Raw genomic sequence first — 20,526 nt, forward strand, 5'->3', positions numbered from 1 at the left:
ACACGCATGCGTGTGGGCGAAATAGATAACGTCCACATGCCCGGTACGTCAGGCCTCGTACCTCATGGTCCCGCACGCCCCCACGTGACACTTTACCGCGCGCCCCGCAGTTGCCATGGGCCGGACCCTCGTCCATGTTCGTTTAAGTGTAGTTGCCATATCGCTGAACTACGGTTGCCATGTCGGTCAACTACAGTTGCCATCTTTGCTCAACTGCAGTTGCCATCTCAGGTCAAAGTTCCAGATTGCCATTTTTTGGATAACTACAGCTGTTGCCATGTGTGGTCTGGTCTACTGCAGTTACCATGATTTCAAAACTTTAGGAGTTGCCACCTACTAACACTAGCCAGTTGCCATGTAGCGCTACAAAAAAGGCATGGCAAAAAACATGTTCGGGTAAAAGAGAGAGTTGCCATGTGCTCACAAGCACGCTAGGGCAGTTGCCATTTAAAAAAGAAAAAGTTGCCATCTGATTACGTGCACGCTAGGGTAGTTTGCCATGTACCATGCCAAACATATGGCAACTGACATGTTCGGGTAAAAAAAGAGTTGCCGTCTGTTTGCAATCACACTAGGGCAGTTGTCATGTACACTGCAAAATGCATGTCAACTGGCAGCTTGGGTGTGGGAGAGGAGGCGGGCGTGTGGGCGAGATGGCAAACTGCCCACACACCAGCCCTTGTGCGTGACTGAAACTGGTGTGTGGGCGAACTGCTAAACGCCCACACACCGGCCCCTCCGTGTGGTAAAACAGATGTGTGGGCGACCTCTCTGACACACCACACACACGAGTTGTTCTACGTGGCATACAAAATCAGCTAATTCGTGCCAAGATTCGTGCAGAAGTTACTGAACGGTGGTGGAGGCGTGTGGGTGAGTTGGCTAACGCCCACACGTGTGGGCGTTAACATTCCCGTGGATTTACATGAAGATTCAGAATTATTTTTGAACGCAAATATATAGCGACTGTACGCCCTGGGAGGTGGTCCCAACGAACCAAACAACCTCCTGGGAGGAGCTACCCAGCTAACGAAATCATTCGCCGCCAATAATGAACCCTGGCAAACATCCACATCACCAGAAGCCTAGACTGTCAGAAAACCCCATTAAACCCACTCCTCCACCACCCCGTCGCCTCCATCGTCTCTGTCTCCTACACATTCCCCTCTCCTCCATCACCCCATCGCCTCCAATGAGCCTTGCCTAGAATTCGACCAAGAAACTGCCATGGGGAAGCAAGGAGGCGTTCATTCAAGCACATATGAGAGAAAATGAGGTAAGATCTGAACTACATGCCCTTCTCGCCCCCTCCTCACCCCCACCCCAACCTTGTATGTCACCCTAAAACCCATGTGCAAAAAACAGCCTACCTATCAAGAAAACTTGTGATTTACGAACCATAGTAGAGAAACTTGCTACAATTTCCATGTTAAAAAGACAAGTGGAAGAACCAAAGCTACATCGTAGTTCAAAATCACATGTAAAAAAATGACATGCCATAAGAACGAGCTCCATGACTGGATGTGTAAATCAACAATGTTTATAGAAAAAACTGCCACATGAAAACTGCTGAAAATCCCAAGTGAGTAGTAGTGCCATGTGATCACGGCTGAAAATGCCATCCTAGATCCACTGAAAACTAACATGCCAAGCAGTCCATGCATAGCCCCACTAAAAATGCCAAGAAAACAGGGGGGAAAGTGCCATGTCATATCCACTAGAACTGCCATGACTTGTTGTACAAAAATCATTCAAACTGAAAAGGCTGCCACATAGGAACAAACTATAAAAAAGGCCATCGCATCCAACTATAAAACTGACACCTTAAAGCCGATGTTGATGCCAAATGAAAAGTAATAAAATAGCCATGGGATTGCTGCTAAAAATGCCATCCTAGATACATCTAATAAGCCAAAGCCAAAGCCATGGTAGACCCACTAAAAAAACTGCAACATGGAAGCTGCTGAAAATGCCAAGTGAGTAGTAGTAAAGACGCCATGTGATTACAGCTGAAAATGCCATCCTAGATCACTCATAACTAGCATGCCAAGCAGTCCATGCAAAATCTCACTAAAAAATACCAAGAAAACAGGGGGGAATGTGCCATGCAAGACTACGGACAACCAATTTATAACAAAAAATCATGATGAGTGCTGCTAAAAAAATGTCATGTGAGCATTGATAAGAAACCTACTAAACTGCCATGTCAGTGCTGATGTAATGTGAGTGCCGAAAACTGCCATTTGAGTGGCTCTTAGAAGAAAATCACAATTGAAAACTGTCATGTGTCTGCTACTAAAAACTCTCATCTGATATTTTATAAAAAAATCCTCGTAGACATGAAATTCGAAAGAGGGATGCTAATGTTTTGGAGAAAAAGAGAAGAATACAGCCATGCTTTTGAAATACAAAATGCCATGGCATACACACATCTTCTCTATTTGCGTCTTATGTGAAACAAATTCGTGCAGGTGAAAAGCAGGCAAACGTTTTAGTGTGGGGGCGAAGAAAAAGAAAACCATGGATCAAGGGTTAAACAATCGACCGTTTCCAAATGCCGCGTGGGAAACACAACAATGGATATGGAAGAGTTGAACTCAAGTTGCCCATTATTGCCGCTACTACAAAAATACTCAAACGGAGGTGTGTGTCATGATGCTCTTTATAAAAATCTTTGTGTAACAATGCCATGAACTCAGTAACTGACAAAACAAAAGAAAAATAGATATGCAAAAAGATCAAATGACTAACATTTACTATGTACAGGGCATGTCGAGCCGAAAAAAATGATGTGGAATGTCGGTAGATTAACAACAAACACACGTACAACAAAAACCTGATGTCATGCCATCATGGAGTTTGGTAAACCTATGATCAAAACAAATGTCGTGTGAGATATATCTAGCACAGCCATTTTGAAAAAGTAAGAACGGATTGTAGATAGATATGATGTTGATATTCCAGTCGGCCTTCATCCAAGGCCGATATATCCTGGATTGGGTCTTAGTCTTCCATGAAGTCCTTCATGAGGTGTGCGCCAAACATTAGAAGGCGGTCTTCTTGAAGCTTGACTTCCACAAAGCCTATGACACGGTGTGTTGGTCCTTCCTTCGGGAAGTCTTACTCCGCAAGGGTTTAGACGACCGCTGGGTCACTCGTGTCATGCAGATGGTGTCCTGTGGGTGTACTGCTGTTAACATTAATGGAAAAACCGGGCCCTACTTTCGACCTCTCTGTGGGGTTAGGCAAGGGGACCCCTCCTCCCCCTTTTTGTTTAACATGGTGGTGGACGCCCTAGCTACCATCCTTAACAAGGCCAAGGTCGCGGCCATCTCCGAGGCATAGTGCCGCACTTCATGGGAGGGGGTGGGGTCTCCCTCCTATAATATGTTGACGACACCATCATCATGGTGAAAGGATCTGAGGCCGACATCACAAATGTGAAATTCCTCTTATGCTTTCAGCAGATGTCTGGTCTCAAGATCAACTTTGACAAGAGCGTTGTGATGGTGATGGGATACTCTCAGGATGAACGCCAGGGTATCGCTGACCGGCTTAACTGCCAGCTGGGTACCTTCCCTACTACCTACCTTGGGATACCCATTAGTGACTTCCACCTTACAGTGGCAGATCTATGACCGACGGTAGACAAGCTCCAACATTGGATCGAACCTTGGCAAGGAAAATGGTTGTCCAAAGCGGCTCATACAGTGCTCATTAACTCCTCTCTGTCTAGCTTGCTTCTGTTCTTGATGAGCTTCTATAGCCTCCATGAAACCCTGCACCATGAGATCACCAAGTACCAGTCAATATTCTTCGAGGCCGACGAGGGTGATAAACAGAAATATCACATGGTGAGTTGGCCTGGGATTTGCAAGCCGTGTGACCGGGGTGGGCTTGGGATTATGTCCTTCAAGTGCATGAATATCGCCCTGCTGACCCGATGGCTGTGGCGGATTGCGAATGGGGAGGGTGGACTCTGGCTCAACATCATTCGGAGCAAATACCTTTGTAGCCAACCGCTCGCCTTCTGCCAACGATCCGGTGGCTCCTAGTTCTGGCAGTCTATCATCCAGTGCTGGCAGTCCTCCGCATTGGGACCTCCATTTCGGTCGGCCCTGGTGTTTCGACCTTGTTCTGGTTTGATAGATGGGTTGGGGATACCCCTTTCGCGGCTAGATTTCCAGACTTGTTCTTCATCGTTGTGGAACCTAGGATCTCTATCGAGGTGGCCTTATTGACTTAAGGCGCCTCGCATTCCAGCAGCCATTTCGGCCTCCGGAGCTTGCTGCCTAGCATGAACTCGTCGAGTGCATTGCTCTATATGAACCAGATATGGACTAGAAGTTGGATCATGTCTCCTGGCGCCTGGAGCCCTCAGGCCGTTTCTTCTCCAAGTCTCTATACCAGGCTATTGCGGCCACACCTAGCCCGGAGGCCCTCACAACGCTTTGGGAGATTAGACTACCTCTGATGATTAGGATCTTCTTGTGGCAATGGATCCGTAGCCAGATACTTTTAGGGGTGGAGGTACTAAAGCGGCGCGGACCTAGAGATGGGATGTGCCCTCTATGTGCGAAAATGGAGGACTCAAACCACATCTTCTTCACATGTACCTCCGCTCAGTTCCTTTCGAGCTACTTTCGGGGGGTGGTTGGTGGTACTTGGTGCAACACCAACTTTCCCGTCCTATTCGCAGAAATCCTAGCCTCCCGCCTTCGCTTTGTCACATTAGGTGGCTGGCTATCGAGGTCCTAGTCTGGACGCTGTGGACGGTCTGTAATAAACTTGTCATCCAACGGGTTCCCCTACGACGTGCTACTGATGCTATCTACAAAATGTCTAGTTATTTGTAGTTTTGGCGGCCGCTTAGCCGCGCTCAGGACCGAGACGCCATCGACATCCTCATCAACAATCTTCGCGTGATGGCTCTCCGCTTGGCACGGCCGCTCCCTCCTCCACCGCCCAAGCCAGACTAGACTTTGGTGCTGTGTGTGAGGCATGTACCATTTGTGCCGCATGTTTGTTCTTTTTCTTTCTTTTATCTTGGGCTTGTTGAGCTGTGCCTTTAGTAGAACCTGTTGTGCTACCTTGTGTGTGTGTGCGTTGTGTGCGACGTGAACCTTGTTGAACCTTGGCTCTAGTTTTTTTAGAAAAGGAGGATGAACCCTGGCTTCTGCATCTGGGCAATGCATACGGCCAATTTATTAATTATTCTCACAAGACCTTACAAAGCCATACAACAGCAAGACTAAAGCCACGCTCTAAGCAACAACTATCGCTACACCTATCCAATTGATAAAGGAGCGCAGATAGTCTGGGCCTAATACCAAACAGACATCGCAGCCAAACCTAAACATCTAAGACCTGAGGTCCCAACCAGGACGCCTGCCGGGTATGGGGCACCTACCAGTCCGGCGCTCTCCTCAACCAGGACGCGTGCCGGGTATGAGGCCGCTGTAGCCACCTGCCATCAACCATCTTCAGAGTTGTACTATTGCATGTACCATGACAGGTCTCTCTGCCATCGACGCCACCACGACGCCTGACAACGTCGTCCTCCTGCGCGAGTCCATCCTCCCACAGCGAACTCCGAATTTGCACTGCGCCACGCCATCAAGATCCGTCGCCATCAGTGTGTAGGATGAAGCACCGCTCCACCAAAGAATCTGTCCTCTGGTCCCTCGATCACGTGTGTACCTCCAAGAATGACGCCCCTAAGGGAGGAACGACACCAGAGCACCGCCGTCATCCGATCATCCGATCTAGGGTTTCCCTCGGAGGTAGCAAAGAGTGGCCTTGAACTTCTCCATGGCGATGCCTTCAAGAAGGGAACGACGCAGATAGCGCCGCCACCACCGGCCTTAGCAGGAGCCGAAGGCAAGTTTTCACCCAGATCAGTTCGAAGGGATCCAACTCTCGTGCTCGGGCCGCCGTCACCACCAGCACCACTAGGCAGACCCTGGAGTACCGGCATATCAGCGAGCCGCCGGCACCACCGCATCCAGATCGCCGGCCATGCCGGGCCGCCACCATCCCCGGCGCCGTCCGGGTCAGAGGCGGAGCCGCCGACCGCGCACAGGGACCGCCGCCGCCTGCACACGCCGGAGCGCCGCCGAGATCCTAGCACCCGCCACCGCTTGCCGAAGCCAACCGCCCAAGCACTGGCTCCACCATGGAGCCATCAGATCGGGGAGGAAGACGTGCGCCGACCATCCTCGCGTACCCCGCCGCACGCCCGAGCGCTGGCGCCACCGCAGCGCCACCGCGGCGCCATCAGATCGGGATGAGGAGGAGCCCACGCGCTCGCCGCCCCGCGCAGACCACGCCGCCGCCAGCGCCCCAGCGCCACCAAGCAGGGGAGCCCCGCCCAGATCCTGCGCCGGCCCGACCTGTCGCCAAGCCGAGCGCCGCCGTGAGGGCCGGCCGGCCCGCGCCGCCCAGGAGCCTCGCGAGGGGGAAGGGAGCCCCGTCGTCACCGACGCACGCGCGGGCTTTGCCCAGCGGCGGCGAGGGAGAAGGAAGGCGAGGAAGGGGAGCGGCGGCGGCGATCTAGGGTTCCGCCCGGGCCGCTCGCGGGAGCGGCACGGGGGACAGGAGGCACGTCTTCCGTAGAAAAAGGTACGTAGGCAGGGCACGGGGAACCTTGGTTCTGGTGGTTGCTTTATATAAAAAGTGGGGCGAAATTAGGGGAGAGGCGCCCATGGCGGCGGAGGTACCTCTGGCGGATCTCGCCGCCGGGAGATCCTTGGAGAAGGGGAGCGGCTGTCCAAAGGGAGAGTGCGCTGTTGAGGGGAGGAGCACGGGGAACCACATCTCACTGCTGGATGTGGACGACCTCAAGCGAAGATGGCGTGCCATTACAGCGAAAGCGAGAAAGGAAGGTGTGATATTCCGGCGACCAAAATATTATGTAGAAGGCAAGCTGGAGCCGATGGTTGCAGATCTGAAGAACATGGCGTGGGAGAGCCTTGAAGGCGGGTTGGGGAATCGGAGCAAGGAGGAAGGGAGATCCCAGGAGAAGGAGGACCAAGAGGAGGCACTAGTGAAGAAGATCCAGATCATCCCTGTGATTACGGGGCAGACCTGTGCACCGGTAATGGAGCCCTGCGAGCAGAAGAGGAAACCAGCAAAGGTACGAGATTTGTTTGCCATTCCTAAAATTGTAGAAAGTCGGGGATGGAAGGCCACCGGAGAAACTCGGAAGGCCCCGATTGGTGGTGCGGGGAATAGGAAAGAGACCAGGCCTGGTAGTTTCCTTTCTCAGCGATCATCGAAAGATTTTTGGGAGGTGACAGAGAGCAGGGAGGGATTTGGACGACTGAAAAGGAATGATACAGTAGAATCCGGTGAGGAAATCAGGAGAGCAATATTCGGATTCCGGCCTGGTTGGGCTACCTCCGGGGAAGGAAGATTGGAGAAGACGATCCATATAAGGTGTAGAAGAAGGGGAGCCAGCCTCCAGAAGAAAATCGCATCTTCTTCCTTTGTACTCCCTCCGTTCCGAATTACTTGTCTTGGATTTGTCTAGATACGGAGGTATCTAGACTCATTTTAGTGCTAGATACCTCCGTATCTATACAAATCCAAGACAAGTAATTCGGAACAGAGGGAGTAGTTGTGAGCGCCATGGCACCTGCAACCCATCCAAAGAAGAACGCTGCTGAGGAGAAGAGCGAGATCAGGAGCGGTGGAGGGGAAAACATCACCCCCTTTGTACAGCGGCCTGGCAAGGAGCACATGAAGGAGGGGCATGGAGCTGAGACCATGTCCTCGGCTGTCCGTCGGGAGAGAGAAGAAGTTGTGGCGGTGGAGAAGGGGGGCCGACCGACGCCGCTGCTAGCCCCGGAGGAGGCGTTGGGAAAGTTGAGCCTGCTGGATGAGGATGACAATGCTCTGGTAGTGGACTTCAAGGAGGCCGCCAAGAATTTCTGTAAGTGGCTCATTGTCGCTGTGTACCTGACAACCAGGGTGTATAGCCCAAATGCTCTGTTCACCACTATGAGGCGGGTCTGGAAGCTGCGTGGGGACATGACAGAGAAGCCGATGCCGGGCAACCGGTTCATCATTGAACTGCAGCATGAAGGTGACTATCTCCACATCCTACGGGGTGGCCCGTGGATCCATGACAACGACGCCTTGCTGGTGGCGGCGCATGATGGTATGAGGGCGGCTGCGGAGGTCCCCGTCGACATCCTGCCCATGTGGGCTCGCATCTACAAACTCCCGCCGTTCATCATGATGGACGATACCCTCTGCGAGCAAGCGGGCAAGAAGCTGGGAAAGGTGCGGCTGGTCCACACCAACAATAATGGCCGCATCTTAGATCAGTTCCTCCGCATCCGGATCGAGCACAAGGTGGTTGAACCGCTTAGGAGGTGGATAAAGATTGAAGGCAAGGACGGAAAAGATGTTAAAAGATGCCCTGTAAAGTATGAGCGTGTTCCCCACTTTTGTTTTTATTGTGGCATCATTGGGCACACAGAGAAATCATGTCTGATAATAGAAGAGGAGAAGATAGGGCGGTTCTCTACGGAGCAGCGTGCCTTGCCATACAAGATGTTCGAGCACAGGAGCTTCTATATGCCAGGGGAGGTGAGCAGTGCCAAGCGCAACCTCCAGTTTGGTAGGCTTCCTTCCCGGGCTCTTGTGATCGATGCAGAAGATAGAAACGGGAAGAAAGCAGGGGAGACAGAAAAGTTGGGCACCAATCTGAAGGCCACCGACAATGATGAGCGGACGACAACGGACCCCATGATCAAGGCTGTCGTGAAAGGGGTGGTTGCTGCTGTGGAGAACCTCAAGGCCAATGAAGAGGTTGCAGCGGACAGAGTACACGGGATAGCTAACATTCCTGTGCAGGTGAATCCAGAACAACAAGTAAAGTCGAAGACAGTCTGGAATCAGCGTGCCCGTTCTGAACATTCCAGGGCTAGCAGCAATGGGCGTGGGAAGCCCCTCTTCCAGGCGGCCAAAAGGAACCCAGGGTTGGGACGACTGGCTGCAGCTATAAGGGCCGGAGTGGCCAAGCATACTGCTGGCCTTGCTGCTGGTCGTGAAGCCAACATGCCTTCTGATGCCCCCGTTCATCCAGGGGGTGTTGATGGCCTCGTGACCACACCAGCAAATGAGGTGATGGGGGTCGCTGCAATTCAGCAGTTGGTGCTGCATCCATCTGCTGGGGGTGCTACTGATGGGCCAGTGCAGGCAGCGGTGGCCTACTCCCCGATCCGCGGATATGGCAGGAGTGACAGCTCTATTTGCCGTGAGCTTTATGGTCCAGATGACACCAACAGCGCTGCCTGCGTATACTGCCGGAAGAATCAAGTTCTTGGTAAGCGCAGCAGAGAGGACCGAGCTCCAATGATTCTGGATGATGAGAACAACCTGCCAAAGTTCATTTTTGAGAGCAGCAAAAAGAGCAGAGGATCACCCTCGGTGTCGCTGGAGGAGGAGACCAGGAAGGAGGACGCCAGCCATGGGGCCGCTGGTCAACTGACAGGCGCAGATGAGCGTGCCTGTCAGGAGCCATGATGATACTTTGTTGGAACTGCCGGGGCTTGGGCCGACCCCGGAAAGTTCAAGAATTGGTGAGGCTTGTGCATGCTCAGCATCCAAAAATTTTGTTTCTTTCTGAAACTCGTCAAAATAAAAGGTTTGTAGAAGGTCTTAGATGGAGGCTAGGCCTCCATAATGTAGTTTCCTATATAGAAGAAGGCAAAGGGGGTGGCCTAGCTTTGTTCTGGGATGAAAGTGTCGATGTTGAGCTCTTTAAGCTAGGCGAGAGAATTATTGATGTATTCATTTGTAATATGCCCTCTGGAATAAAGTGGAGATGCACCTTTGTTTATGGAGAGCCTCGTACACACTTGCGCCATCTTATGTGGGATCTAATGCGTAAAATGAAAAACTTAACCTCGCCGGACCATGGCTGATGGCAGGCGATTTCAATGAGTGTATGTGGCAGGAAGAGCATTATTCTAGAACGTGTAGAAATAAAAAACAAATGTTTGATTTTAGAGAAATCCTATCCCACTGTGATCTTCATGACTTAGGTTTCTTAGGGGCGCCGTGGACTTTTGACAATGGCCAAGATGGCGACCGCAATGTTAAAGTTAGACTTGACAGGGCGGTGGCGAACCCGGAATGGATGAATATTTCCCAAACAATCAGGTTAATCACATAGTTAGTACAGCTTCAGATCATTGCCCCATTGAGGTGTGCTGTGTGCAGCAACCTGTACACCATCCAGTCAGTCAACAACGTAGATATGAAGCTTTCTGGGAAAAGGATAACAAATTAACTGAAGAAGTTGAGTTGGCTTGGTCAAAGCATCGGCCAGCCAGAGATTTAGGAGATATTACAGCAAACCTATCAGGTGTGATGAGCTCTCTTCACGACTGGAGCAAACGGAATTTTGGTTCTATCACAAAGAAAATAAAGGACCTTCAGAATAAAATTCAGGCTATCAGTCACCGTAATGACAGTTTCGCAAACTCTGAGCGAAAGCGGCTAAGAAAGGAACTAGATGACCTACAAGATAAAGAAGAGATTGCTTGGCGGCAAAGATCAAGAGTGGAGTGGCTGAAGGAGGGCGATCGAAATACAAATTATTTTCATCGAAAAGCTACTTGGCGCGCAAAGAAAAACTCTATCCGGAAGCTTCAAGATGAGGCGGATAACATTATTGACAAAAAAGAGGATTTGGAAGACATGGCCACAAGTTTTTTCCAGGAGCTCTTCACCAAAGATAATCAGATCGAACCTAAGATTATTCTTGACCATGTCCAAGGCCGGGTTAATGCTGCTATGAATGATACGTTATGTAAAGAATTCACTGATGATGAGATTGCAAATGCTTTATTCCAAATCGGGCCACTAAAAGCACCTGGGGCAGATGGCTTCCCGGCTCGTTTTTTCCAGAGACACTGGGCTACATTAAAAGATGATATTATTCGGGTTGTAAAGAAATTTTTTTCGGATGGAGTTATGCCGGATGGGGTGAATGATACAGTTATTGTCCTTATTCCAAAGAAGAAAGATCCAGTTAATTTGAAGGATTTCAGACCAATAAGTTTATGCAATATTGTTTATAAAATCATCGCTAAGTGTCTGGTAAATCGCCTTAGACCTTTCCTCGAGGATATTATATCCCCCACCCAAAGTGCATTCATTCCTGGGAGGATGATTACAGATAACGCCTTAATAGCCTTTGAGTGTATAAATACCATGCAAAAGTCATGTGATGCCAAAGGATCGTTTTGCGCTTACAAATTAGGTCTGACAAAAGCGTATGATCGTGTGGACTGGAACTACCTTGAGGGGGTTCTGAGGAAATTTGGCTTTGTAGACCAATGGATCAGTTGGACGATGAGTTGCGTGACGTCAATCAGGTATGCCGTGAGAATGAACGGGACTATCCTCCAGTCCTTCTCGCCTTCTCGGGGCCTGCGTCAAGGTGACCCGTATTCTCCTTACCTATTCCTGCTCGTCGCCGATGGTCTCTCTACTCTGCTACAATCGGAGATCAACACCGGTCATATTCAGGAGTTCAAAATCTGCAGAGGGGCGCCTGGCATTTCTCACTTACTATTCGCGGATGATAGCTTGTTATTCTTTAAGGCGAATCAGGACCAAGCCTCGAGAATTAAGAATGTACTAACGAGGTATGAAAAGGCTACGGGTCAACTGTTAAGTCCTAGTAAATGCTCTATCATGCTTGGCAAATCCTGTAGTAAGTAGGAAGGAAAGAGAGTGGCTCAGATCCTGGGTGTTCAGAAAATTGATTTTGAAGAAAAGTATCTGGGACTGCCGGTCCCTGAAGGAAGGATGAAGAATGGTAAATTTCAGCCCATTAAAGAGCGTTCATTGAAGAGATGTACGGATTGGTGTGAGAGATATTTATCCAATGCGGCTAAGGAGAGCCTCATAAAATCGGTACTCCAGGCACTATCTACCTATGCCATGAGTGTGTTCAAATTTTCTGCAGGCCTGTGTGAGGAGCTGTCACAGATCACCAGAAACTTTTGGTGGGGGGACGAAAATGATAGAAGGAAGATACACTGGCTTGCCTGGGATAAGTTGCTAATGCCAAAAGAGAAGGGGGTATGGGATTCCGGGACCTCCGCTTATTTAATCAAGCCCTCCTGGCGAAGCAGGCTTGGCGGCTTATCCAATTTCCGGACAGCTTATGTGCGAGACTGCTAAAGGCAAAATATTACCCACATGGCAATCTTGCTGACACTGCTTTTATCCAGAACGCGTCACCGTGCTGGCAAGGAATCTGTCATGGTTTGGATCTCCTTAAGAAAGGCATCGTTTGGAGGATTGGTGAAGGTGATAAAGTCAGAGTGTGGAGAGATAATTGGATCCCAAGGGGAAATTTAAAAATCACTGGGAAACAATCTCATACTAGGATAAAGTGGGTCTCCGAGCTGATCGATCCAGTGACAAGGACATGGAATGAGGAACTGATTAGGAAAATATTACTACCTCATGATGTTGACGAAGTGCTAAAAATTCGCCTCCCACAGTCTACCTCTGAGGATTTTATAGCATGGCACTTTGAACGCTCAGGTGTCTTTTCGGTTCGCAGTGCGTACAGGCTAGCCGTTAATGACAAGGAGGCGAATCGAGATTTGGGACAAAGCAGTACGGCGCCAACTGGAGAAAGAAAGATTTGGAGCGTGCTTTGGAAAGCAAATGTTCCTCCCAAGATTAGAAATTTTGGGTGGCGACTGGCGACGGAATCACTCGGAGTTCAGACAAGTAGACATAAGAGAGGGTTGGAGCTATTCCCTACATGCTCTATCTGTGGGATGGAACCAGAAGATGGATATCACGCAGTCATGAGATGCACAAAAGCTAAAGCCCTGCGTGACACCATGCGTGAGGTCTGGAACCTTCCCCGGGACACTGATCTCACATGTACGGGGCGTGAGTGGGTCCTTCTAACTCTTGATAAGGCGAATGAGGAGGAGCGTACACACCTCCTCTTCATCTGGTGGCGAGCATGGCACCTTAGAAATAACATTATATTTGGTGACGGGAAAGATACAATAAAGGCATCAGCAGAATTCCTACAAAGTTATGCTAGCTCCTATGCGGCGATCAGAGCGGGACAGTCGCTACCTGACTTTAAAGGAAAAGGAAAAGTGATGCCAGACATTTCATTCCGTGAGACTAAACAGAGAGTTGCAGATTATCAATGGGCCAGACCTAACTCAGGTTGGCTCAAACTAAATGTTGATGCAAGCTTTATTCAGGAGTCAAACCATGGAGCTTGGGGGGCGGTTCTACAAGATACGAACGGGGCGGTGATTGGATCTGCTTGGAACACAATCCATAACTGCGCTAGTGCTGAGGCGGCCGAAGCTGAAGCCTGTCTTGAAGGAATCCGAGATACCATGCAGTTCATAGACCGGCCAGTAGTTATTGAGAGCGACCGTGTGAATGTCATCCAACAAATTTCTTCAAAGGACTTTAATAGATCTCCCATTGGTAGCTTGTGTAGGGAAATTCAGAGTTTGCTGGGCCAACTCCCTGATTTTACTATTGCTAAGATCTCTAGAAATGGCAATAGGGTTGCCCACGCTCTCGCTAGTTTTGGTAGGAGTGGTGTGAGTAAGGGTGTGTTGATCGGTTCAGTTCCAGCCTGCGTGTTGCGACTGGTCGATGATGATTGTAATGAACCTATGTTGATTATTTAATATAATACACACCTTTTTCAAAAAAAAAGCCTTTTTTGGTATTTAAAATGCTTTTGAAAATGTGGAAAAAAAATGCCATGTGGAAAACAATAAAAATGCCATGACAAAAAGATATAAGTTTTATCGCCGTCTCATGCACTGAGTGCTCGAATTTCCAGGGCTTCATGCTCCTGGTCACCGTCTCGTGTGCCGACACGGTGATGCCGATCGACGCCGAAGTGGCAGCGAGCGTCATGTCAATGCCCTTGTCGGTGCCGACTTCCAGCACGCGGTTCTCCGTCGACCTGCTCACGTACAACAACAGGATGTCCGGCTGCATCAGGGGGGGGGGGGGGGGGGGGGGAGCTGCAGCGACATGCGTGACGGGAAGTTCTTCTCGGTGGAGCCGTAGCCTTGCCTTCCCATGAGAGTCTAAGACACCAGCTGTATCACGTCGCACCTGCAAACTAAAGGAAGGGGACAATCCACGCTATCGGGTAGAGTAGCCCCTTCCTTTTGTGTGCTGTTTTGGAGTATAAGAACTTGGTTGAATCTTAGTTTCTTTGGCACGACCGCGTAGAGTAGCTCCTTTTTGTGTGCATTTTTGGCGCGACCGGGTAGAGTAGCCTCTTCTTTTTGTGGGCTTTTAGCCTTTTTTGGCGCATAAGAACTTGGTTGAATCTTAGTTTCTTTGGTGCGATCACGTAGAGTAGCCCCTTTTTTCTGTGCGTTTTTTACGCGGCAGGGTATAGTAGCTCCCTTTTCTTCTTTGCGTTTTTTACGCCCGGAGCCGGGCTCACAGAGATAGGCCACGATTATCGTCAAAACAGAAAGAGCCCGCTTGGGTTCTCATTTTCAAATATCAAAATACTCCAACTCTAGTCACGCTTGGGGCTACTGACGGTGCAATACACCAGGGTGGCCTCTTGGTGGGAAGCCTGGCTGTAGGCTTGTGGCGACAGGAAAAGAAAATAGTTCGAGCTGAAAGTTCAAATCCCATAACTTCTTTTGAACACCCAAATCCCTTAATTGAATATACTGTTGACTCCGTATCATGTTTTTCACTAGTTCAGTAGAAATGAACAAGTGAGCTATGGGCACATCTTCAGATCACAATGTGAGTCCCTGGTCCTTTACTGCTTTACTTTTCACTTCTCAGTCGAGTGCTAGCATATTATCACCATGATAGTGAAAAAAACATACTCCCTATTTATTTATTGTTTGCATATGATCAGTAAATATTCCTGACGGCGACCATTTTATCAGTACGAGATCTCCATAGTTTTATTATTTCTACTACTCTCCAATGGTGAGGTGCAGCAGCTCTCTGAACTCCAGCCTCCTGGTCTCCGTATGCAGCGTCCTCTTCTTGTTTGGCCAGTAGGTGACCCATATCCTACCCTTGATCTCCCACTCCATGGTCTTGCCGGCTGCGGCCGCGCCCATCCTCCAGCACACGCCCTCCCCGTACTCGTCGCCGGCAAAGATGACTCCGCCGCTCCTGGTGAAGGGCCTGGTGGGGCTGGTGTACCGGTTCCTGAACCAGGACCTCGGCTGGAAGAGCTCCAGCTTGGGCGGCTCGCTGGAGAAGACCTCCCTGCCCCCGCCGCCGCTGCCGTGGAGGAACCAGCTCAGTGACGCCGTGTTGCCGTGCACCGAGTGCTCGAACTTCCAGGGCTTCATGGTCCTGGTCACCGTCTCGTGCGCCGACACGCTGATGCCCATCGACGCCGGAGCGGCGGCGAGCGTCGTGTCGATGCCCTTGTCGGTGCCGACCTCCTGGACGGGGTTGTCCGTGGACCTGCTCACGGACAGCGAGAGGATGTCCGACTGCGCCAGGGGGGTGAGCTGCAGCGATATGCGCGACGGGAAGTGCTTCTCGTCGGAGCCGTGGCCTTGCCTCGCCATGAGAGTCTCGGACACCAGCTGTATCACGTCACACCTGCATGCAAAAGACCGATCAGTAAATCATTTAGTGCAGTTCTTGATTAATGCATGGTGAATTGAGTTGCGCGGATCGACCGTATGTTGTCGACGTTGACGGCGACGTCGATCCAGTTCTCCTGGAACGCGACTCTGTACGTGAACTGGATGACGCTCTCGAGCTGCTGGTAGTTGAGCGAGAAGAGCAGTCTCTCGTCTTTGACCAGCTGGTGCTGCTGCTGGTGGTGGTGGTGATGGGACGGGTGGTGCTCCATGGTCATGGCTACGACCGGGCAGTACAGCTGGACCTTCCATAGCCTGCTCGCCGACAGAGCATAGGAGAACGCCGCGAAACGCAGCGGGGACGACGCGCCGGCGCCTGACCGGAGAGCCTCCATGGCCCAGTTAGTGACGCCCAGATTCAGTGAGCGCATCCACTGCTCCTCCAGGTCGGACCCGAGGGCCAGCATAAGCTCCCTCGCCGCGTGGCGCATCTCGTCGCGGGTCAACCGCGCGGTGATCGCGCCGATGAACTCCCGCCGGGGCGTGGACGGAGCCTCGTAGATGCAGACCAGGAACGCCAGGGCCAGGACGGACAGGCTGAGGATCTTGCCCGAACCTTCAGACACATGCACGGCCGGTAGCCTGAAGATGGCCCTGCTGCTAGAGTAAGGCCCGTATCTGAGCACCCCGCAGACGATCTCGAGCAAGAACTGGGCCGCAACGTCTGTGGTATTCGCAGGTTTCAGCTTGGAATAATGGGAGCTCCAGAGCGAGACTGGATCATGATCACGGGACTTGTCACAGATGGAGAAAGACAAACTGAAGGGATGGGTTTCTTCAGATTGTCTGGTGACTACGAGGTTGAGGGATTGGTTTGTCGATGGAGAATTGCATATCTGGAGAGAGTGGGATTCGTCTGCCCTCCAATGCCCGGGGAGGCTTCTGATCCACAGCCAGATGTCAGGAGCAAAGCCAGAAGCCATGGATGGCAGAGGAGGAAGAGCTGGCTCTATGTCTATGGACTCCATGATCACCTATGTCCAATTATATACACAGTTCAAGCCACGAGGTGAAATTAAATCGGGAAAGGACTAAGAAAGTCAAATTATTAGGAACAATTCGATAAGGCAAGTTGAGGACAACTGAAACTCTACTTTCCTACGATTGCAAAGCCCCTTTCAGATGATTTGTAGATTCAGTACTGTCCAATTCAGCACATTGTTGAGTAGTGCAAGGGAACGTTTTCCTGTTAATGGTGCCCAGCCTAGAGCCTACATGTACTGCTTTTTTCGTCAATCTACATCAAGTCTAGTGAAATTACATCAAGGAAAATCAAGCAAGTCTAGTGCAGCGCAGAATGAGATAATCTCCACTAGTTTTCGTTTTTTTTCATGATAAATGGGGCTATTCTCTTTCTTCTAAATATAATATTGCAGTGTTCCTGCTCTTTCTGCATAGCGTTTACAAGAAAAGAAAAACATCTTGAGAATATCCTGCACTAAATAGGGTTTTGCTTTCGCGGTGCAGTTAGGTGCAATGAGGCATCATTCTTCGTGCCTTTGCCATGTGTGAACAGAACCAGATCCTTTTGTCATGAGTAGCTTATTATCATCATCCCTCCGTGTGAGCTTTTTCTCGAGTTAATGGACATACGCTTGATGCTTCAGGTAACATCAGGCAAGAAGTACTTGCTGCATCTCCCGAATCCTAGATAAGCTCACCAACTATTGAAACCATCGCCCCGAATAACTTTCATTCTTCTACGCATCTACCTATGCAGTAGATTGCCTTCACCAAGTGTTATCCGCAAAAGAATCCACCACTAATCACTAGATAACTCTTCTAGATGAAAAGGAAATTTATATAACAGGGTAAAATACATAACTAGCATTGTTACCGTGATTTAAAGAAATGTTCTCACTTTTTGTTGAAAATGGAGATTGACCCCCGACCTCTACACCATTGTGATGCACATAATCATTTTATTAGAAGTTTAGCATCCACCCATTGCAACGAAAGAAGTAAAATATATGACCACAACCGGCCCATAATATAGAAATACATGACCCAAATGCATATCCTATTACTGACACACCAACCAAAACCGGTTGAACGAATCATGTCCGATCGTCTTCCATCGGTTGCACCCAAAGTTCATATAATTCTGAATGTTCATGCGGTGCAGTGAGGACCCGTACCGATCCAAGTTGTAGCCCTGAAAATTACCTGCAAAAATGTTTGGAAGGGTTATTCTATTAGAAACATGGCCATTCCATGAATTCTAAGTTGCCCGTGATAAGGCACATGTTAGAGTAAGTTGTATAGGGATAGGAAAGTAGTTTGAATTGTACTCTATTTTTTTTATCCCTTCTTCTGTTATTCTCTTCTGTAACTGATCGATCTCCTCCTCCTCGATCCTTCCTTGTAAGCTACAGCAAAACCTTTGATATATACAAATGCGGCCCAGACGATGGGTTCTACGCTTTTCATCTCGTTTTACATGGTATCCGAGCCAAAAGGTCTTGAGTTCAAGACCCTGCCAACGCAATATTAAAATAAAAGATCATGTGGCCTACATCGATCTCATGTCTAAGGACTAAAATAGCTTAAACGTGAGGGGGAGTGTTGAAATATATTACCCACCTCCCTCCATCAGTTTGGACTTTTGGATGAGTTGGTTGAAGCATGAATTCAATGTGGTATCAGAGCTTATTTTCAGTGATGTATGGGGTCATGCCAGAGATTCTTTTGGAAGAAAGAAATATTATGTCAGTTTCATTGATGACTATAGCAAGTTACTTGGATTTATTTGCTTAAGTACAAATCTGAAGTCTTTTCTGTGTCTCAAGAGTTTCAAAAACTTGCCGAAAGACACTTTGATAGAAAAAATTTGACAGTCCAAAGTGACTGGGAAGGGGAGTATGAGAAGCTCAATTCTTTCTTTCATAGCATAGGATTGCACATCATGTATCTTGTCTTCATGCTCACCAACAAAACAGCTCCGCTGAGCGGAAACATCGCCACATAGTTGAAGTTGGTCTCTCCCTTCTTGCCCATGCCTCCATGCCTCTCAAATATTGGGATGAAGCGTTCATTACTGCCACCTATCTTACTAATTGTCTCCCTAGTAAAGTCATTGGCAACTCCACTCCATTGGAGCGATTATATCATCAAAAACCCGACTACAACTCTCTCAAAAAAATTGGGTGTACTTGCTATCCCAATTTACGTTCATACAATCATCATAAACTTGAGCTTCGTTCTACTCAATGTGTTTCCTTGGATATAGTAATCTCCACAAAGGGTATAAGTGCCTAGAGATTGCAACTGGACGTATTTATATTTCTCGAGATGTTGTTTTTGATGAAACTCTTTTTCCATTTGCCAAACTTCATCCCAATGCAGGAGCCCTTCTCTGTGCTAAAATAGCACTCCTTCCAGATCACTGGGTTGAATTACATAAAACTGGTCATGTGAAAATTCGTTAGAAAATTGTGTTTTTGATGATGTATATGCAGATTTGGGTCGTCATTTTATGTGTACAGATTTGGACAAAACAGGCACAGGATCCGTGGCTGATTTGCCTGGCAGCGGCACGCGATCCGATGATGATCTCTACGCCAGTCCTGTTGTCTCCACCGACGTGCGATCCGAGGCGGATCGCCCTCCCTCGCATGCAACCAACCGCGCTCGGGCGTATGACCATGTGGAGCCCGGCAGCCCAGCCATGGGGGTGGCCGACAGCCCACACATGGTAGACCCCACCAGCCCAGGCGCGGGAGGGGATGCGTCGCCCCACGGGCCCGCGGATCGAGCCAGCCACAAACAGCGGGACACCTGAGGCGTCAGGATCGCTATCTCCCTCGGATCGGGAGTTGGGATCGTCCGCGCCGAATCCTACAGAGTCCTCTGCACCGGGATCTTCTGCGCCTACAACATTAGTTCTTCACCAGCCTCCTCGCCGGCATACTAGATCGCAGTCATGTATTGTCAAGGATAAAGAATACACTGATGGTACGATAAGGTATGACATAATCAAACGTGCTTTTCTTAGTAGTGTCGGTGAACCAACTCACTTGCATGATGCTCTTGCTCATAAGGATTGGAAAGAGGCTATGGATAATGAATATGATGCACTCATGAAAAATAAAATTTGGTATTTAGTACCACCAAGGAAGGGTAACAATGTTATAGATTGTAAATGGGTATACAAAATAAATAGGAAATCTGATGGAAGCATAGACAAATACAAGGCTTGACTAGTTACCAAAGGTTTCAAACAGAGGTTTGGTATTGACTATGAAGATACATTTGGTCCTATTGTTAAGTCAGCTACTATTCGACTTGTATTGTCTATTGCTATTTTTAGAGGATGGAGTTTACGATAGCTAGATGTTCAGAACGTGTTTCTTCATGGTCTTCTTGAGGAAGAAGTGTTCATGCAGAAGTCACCAGGATATGAGGATCAAAGCACACCACATATGTATGTAAGTTGGATAAAGCTTTGTATGGTTTGAAACAGGCCCCGAGAGCTTGGTACTCAAGATTAAGCATGCAATTACAACAACTTGGGTTCACACCATCTAAAATAGATACCTCATTGTTCTTTTACAATAAAGACAATATCACTATATTTGTTCTTGTTTATGTTGATGATATCATTGTTCAGATGCTACCACTTGTTTGCTTAAAGATCTAAAGTTGGAGTTTGCCCTCAAGGACTTGGATGATCTTCACTATTTCCTTGGCATGGAGGTCAAACAGGTGAAGGATGGTATACATCTCACATGGGAAAAATACACTATTGACATACTCGGGGGAGTAGGACTGGAAAATTGCAAACCTGTGAGTACACCAATTTCAACCTCAGAAAAGCTTACAATTGAAAGTGGAGAAGCACTTGGACCAGAGG

At 49.0% G+C, this 20,526-nt stretch overlaps 2 protein-coding genes across 2 annotated transcripts; one reads left to right on the forward strand and one right to left on the reverse strand.

Annotated features, from left to right (window-relative positions):
• The first annotated feature begins 6,657 nt into the window (after positions 1–6,657).
• Positions 6,658–14,116, forward strand: LOC123090157 (uncharacterized). Its single transcript, XM_044511583.1, has 2 exons — positions 6,658–7,135; positions 13,868–14,116. Exons 1-2 carry the CDS (start codon positions 6,704–6,706, stop codon positions 14,114–14,116), a joined length of 681 nt encoding a protein of 226 aa, XP_044367518.1. The 5' UTR covers positions 6,658–6,703.
• Positions 14,117–14,877: 761 nt separating this feature from the next.
• Positions 14,878–16,641, reverse strand: LOC123092648 (uncharacterized). The gene is made up of 2 exons (XM_044514464.1): positions 15,711–16,641; positions 14,878–15,630 (listed from the first exon to the last, which is right to left on the reverse strand). Exons 1-2 carry the CDS (start codon positions 16,595–16,597, stop codon positions 14,985–14,987), a joined length of 1,533 nt encoding a protein of 510 aa, XP_044370399.1. The 5' UTR covers positions 16,598–16,641; the 3' UTR covers positions 14,878–14,984.
• Between the last annotated feature and the right edge of the window lie 3,885 nt (positions 16,642–20,526).

This window comes from Triticum aestivum, chromosome 4B, assembly GCF_018294505.1.
Source record: "Triticum aestivum cultivar Chinese Spring chromosome 4B, IWGSC CS RefSeq v2.1, whole genome shotgun sequence".
Taxonomy (NCBI): domain Eukaryota; kingdom Viridiplantae; phylum Streptophyta; class Magnoliopsida; order Poales; family Poaceae; genus Triticum; species Triticum aestivum.

Bases quoted from the DNA above. Each gene is read 5' to 3' on its own strand.
- LOC123090157 (XM_044511583.1), top strand. From the start codon at position 6,704: ATGGCGGCGGAGGTACCTCTGGCGGATCTCGCCGCCGGGAGATCCTTG. The intron at 7,136-13,867 runs GTACGAGATTTG...TCGAATTTCCAG, and splicing joins AGAAGAGGAAACCAGCAAAG to GGCTTCATGCTCCTGGTCAC.
- LOC123092648 (XM_044514464.1), bottom strand. From the start codon at position 16,597: ATGGCTTCTGGCTTTGCTCCTGACATCTGGCTGTGGATCAGAAGCCTC. The intron at 15,631-15,710 runs GTCGATCCGCGC...TTTTGCATGCAG, and splicing joins GTCAACGTCGACAACATACG to GTGTGACGTGATACAGCTGG.